The sequence below is a fragment of the Crotalus tigris genome, unplaced genomic scaffold (genome assembly GCF_016545835.1).
Source record: "Crotalus tigris isolate CLP2741 ecotype Arizona unplaced genomic scaffold, ASM1654583v1 scf7180000018525.42219311030:4301911, whole genome shotgun sequence".
Classification (NCBI taxonomy): Eukaryota; Metazoa; Chordata; class Lepidosauria; order Squamata; family Viperidae; genus Crotalus; species Crotalus tigris.
This window is the reverse complement of record NW_024097057.1, coordinates 1,468,315-1,484,952: the sequence shown is the minus strand read 5'-3', so window position 1 is coordinate 1,484,952 and position 16,638 is coordinate 1,468,315. Positions and strand designations below refer to the sequence as shown.

Genomic DNA, 16,638 nt, shown 5'->3' with positions numbered 1-16,638 from the left:
TGTACGGGTGTGGGTGTACGTAGCTTAAGTAAGAATGGCACTGATTCAAAGGAACGGGGACTTCTATCTTGGTTTCTTTACGTCCACAGTGAGAGTATAGAAATATAGGCCTGTCTGGTTGGTGGGGGCAACTTGTGACACTTGTCAATGGAGCTGACCTTCATCTCGTCCAGTTCCCCACATATGTTCACATACGCCTCTACGTTTCCTTCTTTCAACATCCTCCAAGTGGGTTTTGAATGTAGAAAAATCAATTGGAAACCAGCCTGGTCCATCCTGAGGGGTTTTAGAGGCATGGGGGGGGGGGCACCAGAAAAGACCCCTCTTGCATCTTGGCCACAAGTTTAGAAATTCCCTCTTCTAAGCTCTTGAGGAAAAAGTGACCCCCCCTCCCTTATTTAAGAATCTTCTTCTCCAGTCGAAACCATCAGCCGCATGGAGACAGGCAGGTGATCCGTGAGTCCTGCCAATTGGGTGATAAAACTGAATTCTTCTACTTCCTGCAGACGGGACGACAAAAGAAAGGTGTTTTTTTTTTTTTTTTTAGAAAGAGCAAGCGTAGGACTTCACCGGCTCTGAGGCTCCCGTCTGTTGAGTCCAACGAGCCATTTCATGACGTCTGGTTGAAAGTGAAACGTCCTTTTACAAATCAGCTTGATCATTATTTGACACACGAGGCGATTTTTTTTTTAAATTGATGCTGCAAGCCAGGGGTCTTCCAACTTGGCCCTTTGATGACTTGTGGACTTCAACTCCCAGAAATCCTCAGCCAGGCATGTGCCTGGCTGAGGAATTCTGGGAGTTGAAGTCCACAAGTTATCAAAGGGCCAGGTTGGAAGACCCCTGCTGCAAGCTGTCAAAGGTTTTGAAATAATAGAAACGAGCCATGCCAACACCGGCCACACACATGAATTTATTGAAGCCTGGCATTCTACCAAAGGAGCAATTCACAAGCATATTGATTTAGATGCTCCCGAAACTGTTTGCATTCATATTTGTCCCCCGATTCTGGACTTCAGAATATGTTATATATGCCTGTTTTACAGCAATATAGTCACACACGTACAGACACACAAATATACACATACACATACATTTAAATGTCTCACTCTTCTCAACATTTGCTCTTCTACGCAGATTCCAATTCTTCTTCTTCTTGTTTATTCTGCAGGAGAATAAACCCTAGCAGATAATTAAATTTAGATCTTCCCTTGAATTCAGGGCACACCATGCAATTTCTCCTCAGTTTGGAAAAATCATGTTCTCCTTTCCTTCCCCCACTCCCAGTTATATTATTGAGCCATTAGAATGCAAATCTCTTACTTGGTATTCCTGGTAGGAAGTGACTTGTGTCATGAAGCCCTTTTCCTTACAGGCGACCTGAAATTTTAGCTTTCAATTTCATTAAAAATAGCTTACTGTTTTCCACTCCAGGTAGAGTCCTTCCTTGCTGTAAAGCAGGTAGTCAATCCTTCTCCCGTTGCCTTTCAGAGCCCCCTTCCTTCCCTTCTGACTTGAGGCCTGGCTCTTACTGGTGGGAAACACGAGGAAGGCTTTTCGTCCGTCTTCGCTTTCCATCGTCCTGTTTTTTTGCAAAGACAGGGGAAATTTTAGAGCAGGTCAGTTCCAGCTCAGTCTCACCCACCGCAGTTTTGCTCATAAAGCAAATCGCTTCCCCTTACACGTGTGTCATACGTTCATTGTGCAAAGGATGCAATTAGGTAACATGTAATGACTTCCCAACACATGTGCTGCCATCCTGGTGTCATCACACGGCTTTTAGCAGACTCTGATGGACCTAAACGTCGTCAAAGACTTCCTTAATTGTTAAAGCAATGATAGAGGCGCGTACTCCAGAAGCAATGATATTTATTGATCCTTTTTTCCTAAAGAAGTAGATCTAGAATTCTAGATGATTCTCAGTGATGTCTTTAAAACTGCGGCCTCCTTAAATTTATTAATAGGTTTTGTTAGGTTAGCGTTGGAGGGCTAACACAACTCTAATTTACGGTGCTGTTTCCAGATGTAGCAGTGCCAGTATTAACTGGGTGATAAATTAGGGTTTTATGCCTTTGCCAAAAATTTTTTATTGAACAATGTCCATATGGGTCTGTTTTAAGCCTAATCTAGTTGGCCCATGACATTAGCCAATTATTTCTCTCTGTTTGTGCATTTTAATGATGATAAAATGTCAGGGTTGAAAGCTAATATGTCAGTTACTAAAGGTTTTCAAAATAAGGCTGAACTAAGATTCTGAATGACTAAGGGCAACATACCCATTCTTTTGTGCCCGCCAGATGTGGACCTAATTTTGTGCATGCAATTATATATATTTTTTTGCAGAGTTGACTTATTTCTGAGTCTACTCTGAATTCATTCGAAGTATTACAATGTGAATGCAAAGATGCTCTAGCTCCGTAGATGTAGTGCAAGGTCTGTTTTCCCATTGGTGGGAATTTTGGATTTCTCCTCTCTCCCAGGATCTGGTGTCAAGCCAGCTGTTAATGCTTCCCACCGACCCCAGGAGAGAGACTCAACATCCTGTTCTGTAATGGACAGCCATTACAAAGGCCTGATCTTTTTACTCAGTCCTACAATTTTCACCTTTGGTCCTCTTCGTTTGGCTTATATTGTAAGACTTTTGAATAAGTAGCACATTCTAAGAATTTATTGCTTTAATTTGTGTCTCCTTTTTTCGTCGTGTGGGACTTAAGTCCCATCATACAAAGTAAATATATAACATTCAAAAATAAGCCAATAAAAGTATCCGTGAGACACAAGTAAAATATCAACAACTGAAGTGTTTAAGTTGGAGCAGCCCATTCATACTGGTGATAGAAATAAGATGGAAAAGCAAAATAATACGTACTTCTGTAAGTTATCTGGAGTGCACACTTCTTCGTCATATAGTCCTTTCGGATCTAACAAGGTTCCTGAGAGAAAAAGAAATATAAATGCAGTAGTCTACTATTATTCCAAAGCAAAGGGACCATAAAAGTTTGAAAAAAAATTGTGTCTGTATTTTAAACTATTTGGACTTCTTGACCTTTCCCAATCCTGTGTCCCCAGATAAAGCCCACAACTGTTGGCTCAAAATTCTGGGAAATTATAGTCTAAGTAAGAGAACATCCTGTTGAGGAATAATTCTCCATTCCAGATGGATGGATGGATGGATATACAGTAATGGTGGGGCATAATGCTCCATTCCAGATGATGGATAGATGGATGGATGGATGGTTATAATATTGGGGCATAATGTTCCATTCCAGATGGATGGATGGATGGATGGATATCACATTGGGCAATAATGCTCCATTCCAAATAGATGGATGGATGTCTTGTCTGACAGAGTAATTTTTTGTGGACATGTAGTAATTGACTTAATATGTTGTGTGAAGCACGCTATCATGCAAAGTCTTCTTATGCTTTATTGAGGGGAGAACACTGTACCTTGCAATTATGATTGTTAATCCAGGTTTCAGGCTAAACATGTTGTGCAAATCCTAGCCAATGGATTGACCATATCCTTAATTTGGTATCTATTGGGAAGGCAGTGTCTTTACTGGTATCTTTAAAAGTAGAGTCTGGTCTTCATGACACTTTCTCCCACAGGCTTCATGGTGCCTGTAACTGGTGACCTTTTAATTTGCTCTTCGGTCTCCTGATCACCTAGATGTGGTTGGTACCAGTTGTTTATAGTTGGCAATTTACTTACCTTGACTAAAACCAAAGCACAAGCTAGCAAAAATGGGAGATCTGGGCTCTTTAAGCAGGTTCCTCCTCCTAGCTAAGGGACACCTGTCCCACTTCTGGACCACAGCTTTCCATCTTACCAATTGCCCACGATTTGTCCTCCCCTGGACCTTGGCGGCACGGGTCCTTGTAGCGGATGAACAAAGAGTGCTGCTGTTCCAGCTTGTCATCTGCAACCAGAAGGAAGACAATGAAGGAGATCCCTAACGTGTCAGAGAAAGTCATGGGAGAGAGGTAGTAGTGGAGCCAACATTTATGACAAAATTCCAGAAAAAGGTGGAGGTTTAAGGTACATTGGGCACAAAACAGAAGGGCTTCAAAACAAAGAAAACTTACAGCAGGAAAAGACCGAGTGGGACTCCTGCTTGAACGGGGGGGCTGGACTAGAAGACCTCTAAGATCCCTTCAAGCTCTCTCTTGATTCTGAGTCTTTTGAGTTTATTTGGGTTTTTTTGTTTTAATTAATTAATCATTTTTAATCACTATTTTTATGCTTAATATATGTTTATGTTATTTTTTTTTAGTTTTTGTTGGATGATGGGCATGTGTTTATCTGAAGCATGTTTGAATTAATGCTGTCCCCTTTACCCTTTCATAATTTTGTTTGTCAAAATCTTGATTAAGACTTTTGCTGTTATTTTGGTTTTTGTTAAAGTATTATTTTCCTCTTTATTTTACTCTCTGTAATTGTAAAACAGGTTAACTCAAAAACAAGTCTTCTTTTTTTTTGACCTACTGTTTTCCAAAGACCTCTTTTCAGCTCATAAATTTATTGTATTCCAAAGTGATTTAGAAAGCGAGGATTGGTGAATTTTGTATTCACAGCTATTCCAGCTGATGGACTATAAATAATCCTGTAAGAATTCATCAAGGAGGATAAAAAGACAAGACCAATGGCTGCCCCCTGCTTTTTTTGTTATTCCAGTTTTTAAATGCTTTTTAACGATTGTGTTTGAATTAAACTGATTGTTTAGTCTTGCGTGTTAATTTAACCCAGAAAATGGAATGGATGTGTGTACAGTATGTAACTTTTCACCTAAGCCTTTATGAACCCACACTTTATCATACTGCCCATTTTTTTTAATCTTTATCTTTTTATGTTTTATAGATTTAATGATCATTTCTTTCTTGGATAACTATGAGCCACACGGAGTTATTAAGAGCTGGGCAGTGTACAAGTTTAATAAATTATTACAATTATTATTAGACCTCCAAGACTGAGTGTGTATACAAGACAGGCTTTATCATAGAAGAGAGAGGAAAGAAAGCCCTTTCAGCAATTGCAATGAGTCAATATTTTGATTTATTGTTTTGCAGGATAGGGGAAGGGATTGAGTCCAATTTAACTTTGCAGAGCCTTGCCTGGTACCATAAAACATTAAATTCTCATTTACCGTCCACTTAACCCTGAGCAAATGCAGGTATCTAACAGCACCTCCTAATAATTTTTCCTTGGTGGGGACTGTTGTGTTTCCTTGGTTTCTCTCAAGGGAATCTCAGAAGTAGGCCTTCCAGAAGTGCTAATGATGTCATTAATCATTGTCTACTGTCAAGGCAACACAATTCATAAATGGGAGGCTTTAGCAATGGAGGAAAAAAAGGGAGGGGGGGCATAACCAATTTCGCCTGAAGCTAAAAATATACTCATGCATTGAAGGTAATGCCAATTGGATTGTCTAAAAAGGACTTGTATTTTGGACATATTTTTTATCGGGGGGGGGGGAGATCTAATTGACTGCAGGTATCAATAAGTAGGGCAGGAAAATGGAACCTCTTACAGCTACATGTCCCCTGTGTTATAAATGATAGAGTTAGTGGTCTTGGACATAGGGAAGAGGGAATTCTCCTGTGTCCTGGGATGGGGTAAAACAAGAGCACCTGAGGGCAGGTAAAGAAGTTTCAGAGGACTTATTGGAAGGACTTCATAACAAATGAACTATGCAGAACCTTGGATGTTGTTGAGTTCAATTGTTACATTGTCCTAGGTGGACATCTAGTTCTTCAAAGAACTAGATTTAGTTTTTAACAGAGGGCAGGCTAGAGTAATGGATGGAAGATTAGCGAGGAGAGATCCAACCTAGAGCTAAGGAAAAATTTTCTGACAGCGAGAACAGTTAATCAGTGGAATGGCTCACCTCTGGAAGTTGTGGATGGTCCCATCACTGGAGGGTTTTAAGAAGAGGCTGGATAGTCCTTTCTCCAGAGTAGTACAAGGTCTCCTGCCTTGGGCAGGGAATTGGACTAGAAGATCTCCAAGATCCCTTTCAGCCCTATTATTCAATGTTCTAAGAATGCCCCACTGTTGACAAGTAGTAAGACACCTTTGGCTTTTTGGCTTTCCTGGAATGGACCATTTTAGTTTCATTTAACCCACAAACCAAGATTCTGAGGAAAATGCCAACATGCCTTTAAAATGTTTCCTCATCTGTTACATTAAAAATTACAACTCCATGGAAACATCTAAAGGGGTCACATCCAATGCTCCCTGGGGTTCTGGGTGCATCAGTTGTTTTGAGTTCTAGATTTAAAAAAAAACCCTCACCTGACGAACAATTGTCAAAGTTCAGGTCACCACAGACCACATCAAATGCCACCAGCTCCTCTGGATTGGCTGTACTGGAAGAGGAGGTAGATTTTCTGAAATCAGCCAGCCAATCCTGAAGCAGATCCAGCTGTTCACATCGAACAGTTGTGTCCTCTGTAAAAAAAAAAAAAAAGGACAAAGCAAGCCATTCAAATGTAATCATTATTTTTCAATTAAAAAGGTTATTTGTTTGTTTGTTTGTTTATTACATTTCTATGCTGCCCATCCTCTACAAGGTGACTTTGGTTACCATTTCAGCATCTGGGCACAATGGTTAAATGTGGAACGTTAACCAAATTCCAGAACCTAAATATTGCATATAATGTTGTTTAGTAGTATACAGACTATCCATTTCCTGCAAACACTTGATCCAAACTCATGGATGGTCTCAAGCGACCCAGGTTTGCCCCCGTCATATACAACGTCATGACCAATTGGTTAAGACTTACCCGAATGATACTCTTAAAAAACTTGTTTCTTTTTCGGACAAAATATTTATATACATAATTCCCAACCATACTTGAATAATGGCTGTTTTGAAAGTATGGCGAGGATAATGGACAACATTTTTAGCATTCTTAAGCCGCAAGGTCCATGCTGAAACCTCTTTCTGACTCCAGCTCCACCATTTAACCAAGACGCTGGAGAATATATAATCTCAGAAGGGTATGTTTGGCTGAAGAGAGCTAAGAAGCTTGAAATAGCTATTCCATCCTCCCCTATTCTTTGTTAGCAATCCAAAAAAATGTATGTATATATATATATATATGGTACAAATAAAATACGAACACCAGGAGAGTATAAATATAAAAATATACTTTACTAAAAGCTGCCAAGCTTTCGTTTGGAAACTCCAAACATCATCAGGGCTAAGGAGCCAGTAAACAATGATGACTTAAATGGGTTTTGCCGGCATCTGCACCCGGCTCATGGACCGCGTCACCGGTCCCGGCCGGTTAATTAGTGTTCCAGATGTTTCTTTATTACTCTCCTTACGCTTCCTTCTATGGTTCTTCCGGATCATTCCTTCCACTATCTCATTACTGGTATTCATCTCCTCCACCACCCCTTTATCCTTATTTCCTTCCATAGCACTGACCCTCCTCCCCTTTTTGTTTTCATTCTCCACCCTGGGGGCATCTGTTTCTCCTCTATCAGTGTTACAAGCTTCCCTGGGCTCACAGAAGAAACATCTGGAACACTAATTAACCGTCCGGGACCGGTGACGCGGTCCATGAGCCGGGTGCAGATGCCGGCAAAACCCATTTAAGTCATCATTGTTTACTGGCTCCTTAGCCCTGATGATGTTTGGAGTTTCCAAACGAAAGCTTGGCAGCTTTTAGTAAAGTATATTTTTATATTTATACTTTCCTGGTGTTCGTATTTTATTTGTACCATAGACATGCCCAGGAGTCGTATTTTTATGCAAATTTTCCAGCATATATATATATATATATATATATATATATATATATATGTATGTATATTTTCCTACGACAAGTTAAATGGCTCAGATAGCAGCAGATATTAATTAGCTCTAGGTTCTGATTTTCCACTGCGGGTAGGCTGTTGCTGTTCAGTGAGATGAAACAAAGAGTCGCAAATGCAGCTCTCATTGTATGGAAGAACATTCCTGCCTGAAATTTGAAAAGCTGCTTTTCCTTGGCTACGGATATTTAAAGATTATTTAAAGGCAAAAGCAGTAATAACAAGTGCCTCTTTCAAAAAAAATAAAATAAAATAATGAACCGGCATCTGCAAAAAAAAAAAAAAAAGGAAAGAAAAACTATCCAGGCATCCCTAGCTGACCTTTGATCACAAAGCAAACGAGTATAAATTTTAGATGGGCACCTGGAGAAATCTAAATATGAATAAGTGGGACTGGAACAAGAACCAGAGAGCCAATTACAGAGAAAATCAAAGACTAAAGGTGATTAAATATTCATCGGAGAGCTGTGCATTGCTTCAAACAGGAGATTTGCATATAAGAGGCCCCAGCTGCAATTGCTAGTATCGCCAGGATAGGTCTTCTAAAAATCTTGTATCTGAAATAATGTTCAGCAGGGGTTCAACTGCAAGTAGAAAAAAGGAGCCACCAACTTTAAGCAGAGAAACTGGGTGATAAGGAGATGCTGTGGCAATTTTTTTTTTCAAAATTCAGGAATGGGAGGTTATTACTCTGGGACAAGACCTTACATGCATCCTTGATGCTATTGGGACTCTGTTGGTCTTCCTGCGCTTGCCCACCACGTGTGCAACCCGGTTCCGAATGGGCCATAATCCAGTACCGGGTCACAGCCTTGGAGTTGGGGACCCCTGTTCTATGGAGTCAACCTTCCCAGAACCAAGAGCAAAATCTCTGACAATGTAGATTTTTCCTCTAGTGTATTCCCCAGATAGAACTACCACGGAATAATTATTTTTATGTGCTCTTTTATAATATGGATCTAATATATTGACTAAACAATGGCTGCAGGCTTCAAGGAACACTCAATTCTATCCAAATTAAAATAACTTGGAAGCCGATTGGATTTGCCTCTCCTGTCTTCTACTCTTAATGTTGACTCTGGCATTTTTTAATACTATTGCCAAGAGGACATGGCTGATCTCCAGAAATTGCTTGTGTCCCTGTCTACACATGGCGACAAGTGGCCAGAAGAATATCCAAAATGTGGGGCATGTTGTAGTTTGGCTCAAAGCTGCTCCAATTCTCCTCGTCAGAATTTCCCAGATGCTCTTCCCCTCAGACTAGGCAGAACTAGTGACAGAACTAGTGACAGTCAAAACAAAATAGCACCAGGTAAGAGTTAGTGAACTTCAAGGAGAGCTGGAATGGACCTTGGAGGTCTTCTAGTCCAATCCCCTGCTCAAGCTGGAGATCCTATACCATTTCAGACAAGTGGCTCTCCAGTTTCTTCTTAAAAGCCTCCAGTTGATGGAGCACCCACAACTTCTGAAGGCAATTCCTGTTCCACTGGTTAATTGTTCTCACTGTTAGGAAGTTTCTCCTTAATTCCAGGTTGCTTCTCTCTTTGGTCAGTTTCCAACCATGTTTCTTGTCTTGCCTTCTGGTGCTTTGGAGAATAGGTGGACCTTCTCTGTTTTGTGGCAGCCCCTCAAATACAAGAATGCTGATATCATGTCACCCCTAGTTCTTCTTTTCTCTAGACCATGGTGGGGGGAGTCAATGGGGGAAGGCCAGATTGCCTTAACAATCTTATGAGTCACTTAACTGCAGTGAATCACTTAATAACTGCGGCAAAAAAGGTCATAACATGGGTCAAAATTTGCATAACAACTGCTTACTTTGCGATAGAAATATTGGGCTCAGCTGTAATCTGGAATTGAGGGCTGCCTGTGTTAGAATGACTGCTATTATGTCTGCAAAAGGGACAATGAAAGAGGGATTGGCGAACTGCTTAAGGCAAAACACTCTTCTGTCCAATCTAACCAGGTGGTGGCGGGGGGGGGGGGGAACACCCTTTGGTGCAAAATGCAAACTGAACATGGGCTCTTGACACCCGTGGCTTTCCAGGTGACAGATGCAGTGCAAGGGTGTATTTGTCTAGTCAGGCAAATGGTGACCTTTCAAGGTCTCCACGCTCAGCCTGGTTTGCATCATTATGGAGCTCGTCCTTACTTTGTAGAGTTTGATTTATTGCCGGCCAGCCAGTCAGAGGCACTTGCTGTAAATGTCCTTGCCTGACTCCTTTGACTCATCCATCATTCCAAGATAATACGCTGTTGGTTGGAAGGCTTCCTTTGAAATTGCCAATAACATCATACAAGCACACTACATGCACGGTATATTTTTATTAGCTTTTTTGCTGAACTTTCTCTTGTTGAGTGCTGCTCAAGATCCATCAGGCATTTTTAGGTGAGAAAAACTGAGATCGGGGTGTGTGTGTGTCCAACTCTGGTAACTTTAAGACCTGTGGACTTCAACTCCCAAAATTCCTGCTGGCCATTCTCTTCTCCTCTGCAAGTTATGGATGTGAAAACTTAACCAGTAGCTTTCTATTAGGTACTGTGTCATAGCTTATTGATAAAGCATGCAAAAACTAGACTCCTGAAGTAGCTTAGATCAGACTAAAATGGAGTCACCAGACATAGAGTTTCATCCATGAACTGCAATTTCTCATTCTGGCTTATTCTGGTAACCTTTCTTGGTGCTTAGTCAGGTGTCTTATCAAACAACCTTACTAACCTATAATAACCTATAATATATATAGGTTGGCTGAGGAATTTGGGGAGTTGAAGTCACCAGATCTTAAGGTTACCAAAGCTGGATACCCCTAATATAGATGCTTTTAATTGTAAGAGCTGTCAAGGATATATAGATTTAAAAACTCTCAGCAAATTGAGACAATCAACACTGGCTGCATTCACAGAGCATGCTAATCCCCAGTTGGCTACAGCATGGTTTACTAAATAATACTCTTGACTGGGTCCACAAAATCTTATGCTCCACCACGACTGCAGTCATGTAACAGCCCAGGCCAAGATTAGTCTAACTATATTATAAGTTAATATGTTGTTTGACAAGACACCTGACATCACCAAGAAAAGTTACCAAGACAAACCAGTATGAGAAACTGTAGTTCATGGATTAAACAGTATGTCTAGTGGTACAAATTACCTGACTCCATTTTAGTCTGGTCTAAGTTACAGCTGCCAAAAAAGCCAGCACAGTTCTAGGCTGCATTAATAGAGGGATAGAATCAAGATCATGTGAAGTGTTGATGCCTCTTGATAATGCTTTGATAAGACCACGCTTGGAATATTGTATCCAGTTTTGGATGCCACAATGTAAAAAAAGATGTTGAGATTCTAGAAAGAGTGCAGAGAAGAGCAACAAAGATGATTAGGGGACTGGAGGCTAAAACATATGAAGAACGGTTGCAGGAATTGGGTATGTCTAGTCTAGTAAAAAGAAAGATTATGGGTGACATGACAGCAGTGCTCCAATATTTGAGGGGCTGCCACAAAGAAGAAGGGGTCAACCTATTTTCCAAAGCACCTAAAGGTAGGACAAGAAGCAATGGGTGGAAACTAATCAAGCAGAGAACTAACCCAGAACTAAAGAGAAATTTCCTGACAGTGAGAACAATTAATCAGTGGAACAACTTGCTTCCAGAGGTTGTGGGTGCTCCAACACTGGAGGTTTTTAACAAAAGATTGGACAACCCTTTGTCTGAAACAGTATAGGGTCTCCTGCTTGAGCAGGAGGTTGGACTAAAAGACCTCCAAGATCCCTTCCAGCTCTGTTATTCTGTTACTGCAGGAGTCTAGTTTTTGCATGTTTTATCAATTAGCTATGACACAACACCTAATAGGAACCCACTGATGAAGTTTTCACATGCATAACCTGCAGAGAACGGCCAACAGCAAGGTGAATGGACCAGGTTACAAGTAATAAATCCATCTTTGGAATTGCTGAAGGACCAGATCATCATGGGGAATATACATACAGTATGGTTGCTTAAACGTTGAAAATGACTTGATGGCATACAATCAATTAATCCATCACTCAGTCAATCAATCCAATGATTTTCCAAAATTTTATGGGTCAAATGTGATAGCCCAAATTTTCTTTATCTCTACTTTATGCTAGGTTTTCTTTCCTTCATTAAAAACAATTCTTTACTTTGTTATCTCCAGTACTATTTGTAGCAATTTATTCAGAACAGGACATACTCTTAAACTTTTGGCAACTGTTTATGTTAAATGTTGAAATGCCAAGAATCTGGATATATCTACTAAAAAGGCACTTGTTCTATCAAGTGATTTGCCCCCAACTATCATTAATTTGGATGTTTTCATTTTTAAAAGAAACTTTGAATATATAACTTAATCCCAAAGCATTACCAGATGACATATGGTTTATTTTGAGATAAGAGTTATATAATATTTAGATTATCTTGCATTCCTATGGGTAAAAAAAAAAGGCAACTATTTATTGAAATAGGACTGGTTAAGCACAAAAGGCACGCAAAGCTCCTTCTGAGTACTTTTATGCAACCAAGAAATAATTAAATATAATTATTTTTCACCCAATCAGACTCACAAGTTGATTTTCAACAGGTATCTTTTTCTGAAGATTCACGTGAGAGTTGGAAAAGATTTATATGTACCAGAAAGAGAAGCCAGTAATGGTTTATTACATGATGTTTAGGAAATACATCATTATTTGAAAGATGGAACTTGCTTTAGATCAAGTTGCATATGTTAGGATCAGCCGTGCTAGACCTGGAAGACTAATTTGCAAAGCCATTGAAGAAAGACAAGCCATATTATAAATTCACGAGGCTCTCTGGATTCCTTTATTCATATCTCTTGCCATTTGTGCATATGCCCATCCATCAGGTATCTTCCCCAAAGCACTAAAAGGCAAGATGAGAAACAATTGATGGAAACTAACCAAGGAGAGAAGCAACCTAGAATCAAGGAGAAATTTCCTGACAGCAAGAACAATAAACCAGTGGAACAGCTTGCCTTCAGACGTTGTGCGTGCCCCATCACTGGAGGCTTTCAAGAAGAGACTGGACAGCTATTTGTCTGAAACTGTATAGGGTCTCCTGCTTGAGCAGGGGGTTGGACTAGATGACCTCGAAGGTCCCTTCCAGTTCTGATATTCTATGTTCTTCCATCTCATTTTTATATTGCTCTACATTGTTAAAGCAAACTGAATATATGTTAATGGCATGCAGAGAAATTATCCCGCGATACTTCTATCTGTCCTCCTCAGTTCCATGAAACAGAATCTGGTTTTGAAAGGTATTTAAATGGAGAAGAATTTGGCTTAGCTTTCCAAGACTAGGCAAGGCTGGCTGGCTGCCACCGCCTAGCTTGGTCTCTTTGTTTCACAGAGTATTGAACCTTAGTCTAATCCTGCATGCAACATTTTTATTTTCAAAATGTGTGGTTTTTCAGGAGATCATCTAAGGAGAATGATCCAGCCTGTTCTCTGCAGATGAAGTCAAAACCATAGAAACTTTCCCATACCCCATCAGGATGATCGGAAGAACAATTCCATACTTACCTGCCAGAGCTTGCAAGTGGGTGCAGGAAATGTATCCCACAATTCTTTGGTCCTGAGGTGTACTTCCCACTTGCACCTGGAAGGTGAGAGAGAGAGAGAGAGAGAGAGAAATTAATGGGACATTTGGTCTCCATCTAATCTCAAAATCTAAGATCTGTTTTCTTAGCAGATATAATAGCATCTTCGCCAGTGATGGCGAACCTTTTAGAGACCAAGTGCCCAAATTGCAACCCAAAATCCATTTATGTATCGTCGGGTGCTGGGTGGGCATGTCCCATTGGGTGGGTGTGGCTTCAGTGGTAATGGCAGACTGGGTGGGACTAAAAAGTTCAATCAATCAATTCCAATTTTGCAAGATCTTTTTTTTCCCCGCGAGAAGTTGAAATTGATTGATTGATTGAACTTTTTTTTTTTTGCACACAGCGGCGGAGGCTTAGAGCGAAAAGATTTTATAAAACCCAGCTGAAGGCCTAGGAGTGGGGTGACAGCGTGCGTGCCCACAGAGAGGGCTCTGAGTGTCGCCTCTGGCATGTGTGCCATGGGTTCGCCATCACGACTCTATATGTTCCTACACCTTGTATGCAAAAAGGACTCGTTTGTTTTTAAAAGGACTATGTTTACAAGTTAAATAGAGTGTTAGCACCAATACAAATTGCATTGTTGGCAGCAAACAACTGCCAGTTTTCCAGAAAAGGATCACAAAGCAGTGCTTCAACATTTGATCACTTTCAGCAGGGTGCCAAGAGGGAATAATAATAATAATAATAAAAAGATTATTGTGAAAAGTGATCCTGTCAGAAGGCATATCTTGTTTCTAGATGTGCTCATGAGAGACGTTTGGCTTTTGCTTCGGTTTAATTTTACTTTGGGGAGGATAGAGGTAGCTGAGCCCATAAGTAATAAACGGTCTTGACATCAGATATGCCTTTTTATAACTAGCTTCAGCATTTCTGCCCTCTGGCAGCTGTAAAGTCTTTAGTAAGGCCCTCTGGCTCTTGTTCTGAATTTACCAGAACAGATTTTTTTTTTTTTTTTTTAAATTTCACACTCAATCCTTGCCATGGTATCGCTTTTCAGAATGCTCTGGATCTTTCTCTACCAGGAGATTGTGGGAGATTGAAAATAACAACTTGCAGCTACCTACCTTGGTCACCATGATGTAAAAAAGATGTTGAGACTCTAGAAAGAGTGCAGAGAAGAGCAACAAAGATGATTAGGGGACTGGAGGCTAAAACAGATGAAGAACGGCTGCTGGAATTGGGTCTGTCTAGTTTAATGAAAAGAAGGACTAGGGCTAATATGATAGCAGTGTTCCAATATCTCAGGGGCTGCCCTAAAAAAGAGGGAATCAAGCTATTCTCCAAAGTGGCTGAAGGCAGGACAAGAAGCAATGGATGGAAATTAACCAAGCAGAGAACCCTAGAACTAAGGAGACATTTTCTGACAGTGAGAACAATTAATCAGTGGAATGGCTTGCCTTTAGAAGTTGTGGATGCTCCATCACAGAGGTTATAAAAAATAGATTCAACAGCCATTTGACTTGGATGACATAAGGTCTCCTACCTTGAGCAGGGAAATGGACTAGAAGACCTCCAAGGTCCCTTCCAGGCCTGGGATTCTGTGCTCTGTGTTTAAACAGGAGGCAACAGCATACAGGATGCTTTCCACCATCTTTAATTTAATGTCTAGAGTTTGGTTTTTGTATACGTCTTCATTCTCCCGGTTGGTCTGAGATTCCAGGAAATGTCACTTTAAAAGGAGAGAGTTTCCAGGATGCCTATTTCTTCAGCAAAGCTGCACAGTGGGAACTGAGCGAGGCAAGTATAGCCTTTCTGGAGAGTTGTGTAGCAAAGCCATTTGTGGCAGCGACTAAAATACAAAAGCCATTTCCAACCTAAAGCTTTTGAAAGGGTTGTTTTTTTTTCTTTTGCCCTCCCTGCTTCTATGCTGAATGCCCACCACATTATTGGCTTCAAACTGGGTCTAAACAAGATTTGCAGAAATCCTTTTTTTATGAGTTTGGCATTCTTGCTTGCAGAGACGTCTTGTGCTTTTATAAAGCCGCTCTGTTAGTTATGCTAAGATGATCTATTATTTAAACATGTTCAAACAGAATGAAATGTAAGTATGCAATGTTAATGGGAAGAGCTGCAATCGTTGGCCAGCTGCTTTCTTTCCCCATTTGGTTGGAATACCTGGTGGCTGCGGTTAACCACCCCCCTTTTTGTGGAATTTGGGGTCTTGAGATGGGTGGGAAACGATGTGGGTCTTTAAAGAAATATTTTCAATTATTTGAGGGGCTGCCACAAAGAAGAGGGGGATCAACCTATTTTCCAAAGCACCTGAAGGTAAGACAAGAACAATGGGTGGAAGCTGAACAAAGAGAGAAGCAACCTAGAACCAAGAAATTTCCTGGCAGTGGCAACAATCAACCAGTGGAATGGCTTGCCTTCAGAAGTTGTGGGTGCTCCATCACTGGAGGCTTTTAAGAAGAGACTGGACAGCCACTTGTCTGAAATGTTAAAGGGTCTCCTGCTTGAGCCGGGGTTGGTGGGTAGACTAGAAGATCTCAAGGTTCATCCCTACTCTGTTATTCTGTTAAGGATATGAAATGGGAAAGAAATCGTGAGAGGAAGAACTAAACAGAAAAAGAATCTCAGCCTTTCAAAATACTAAAGGATGCAGGTTAGCTGTCAAATGGAAGAAGTTCAGGAGAGGACACTCAATAAAGCTTCAGAAGATGATATTTGAGCAGATTTGGCATGACAGTCTTTCTCAGCCAAGATGTTTAGCAAATGGTGTAAATGCAGCTTGTAGGTCTTTAGCTGACCAGATCAAGGATCTGGATTGAACCCAGACAGTGGGATCTTGCAGAGAACATGAGGGTGAATTGAAGCACTGAGGCCAAAGGTGAAGAGATGTGCTGGCATAAATAGCTTAGAAAACTGAGGAGAGAAACGGGCCGTCCTTTTTCCAACTCAGAAGGTGGATCCCTTGGAGACATAGCATTAGAAAAAAGCCACGTGGCCACAGATTCAGGATATGCACACCACACAGCACTCTTTTAAATGCTGGGATTCTACATGTTGAGGTGGTCACCTTAGACCTGCACAATATTAGAAGGGGATTAGCAGAATTCATGAAGAATAAGGCTTTTAATAAAATTATGAGGGCTATAACATTTTCTTCCATCTTAAATGAAAAATACCCTCTCATTTTACAATTGCTGGAATTACTGGAGAATATGACTAGTTGTGCA

At 40.6% G+C, this 16,638-nt stretch overlaps 1 protein-coding gene across 9 annotated transcripts in view; it reads right to left on the bottom strand.

Annotated features, from left to right (window-relative positions):
* The window catches only part of SMPD3 (sphingomyelin phosphodiesterase 3), a 124,502-nt gene that overhangs the window by 7,812 nt on the left and 100,052 nt on the right, over nt 1-16,638 (bottom strand). For all 9 annotated transcript variants that reach the window (XM_039353511.1, XM_039353518.1, XM_039353519.1 and 6 more), the window contains 6 exons: nt 13,380-13,455; nt 6,296-6,451; nt 3,834-3,923; nt 2,870-2,933; nt 1,420-1,582; nt 159-500 (listed from right to left, as the gene is read on the bottom strand). In XM_039353511.1, coding sequence (XP_039209445.1) covers nt 399-500; nt 1,420-1,582; nt 2,870-2,933; nt 3,834-3,923; nt 6,296-6,451; nt 13,380-13,455 — 651 coding nt within the window. In that variant the 3' untranslated portion in view covers nt 159-398. The remainder of the gene's footprint in view (nt 1-158; nt 501-1,419; nt 1,583-2,869; nt 2,934-3,833; nt 3,924-6,295; nt 6,452-13,379; nt 13,456-16,638) is intronic.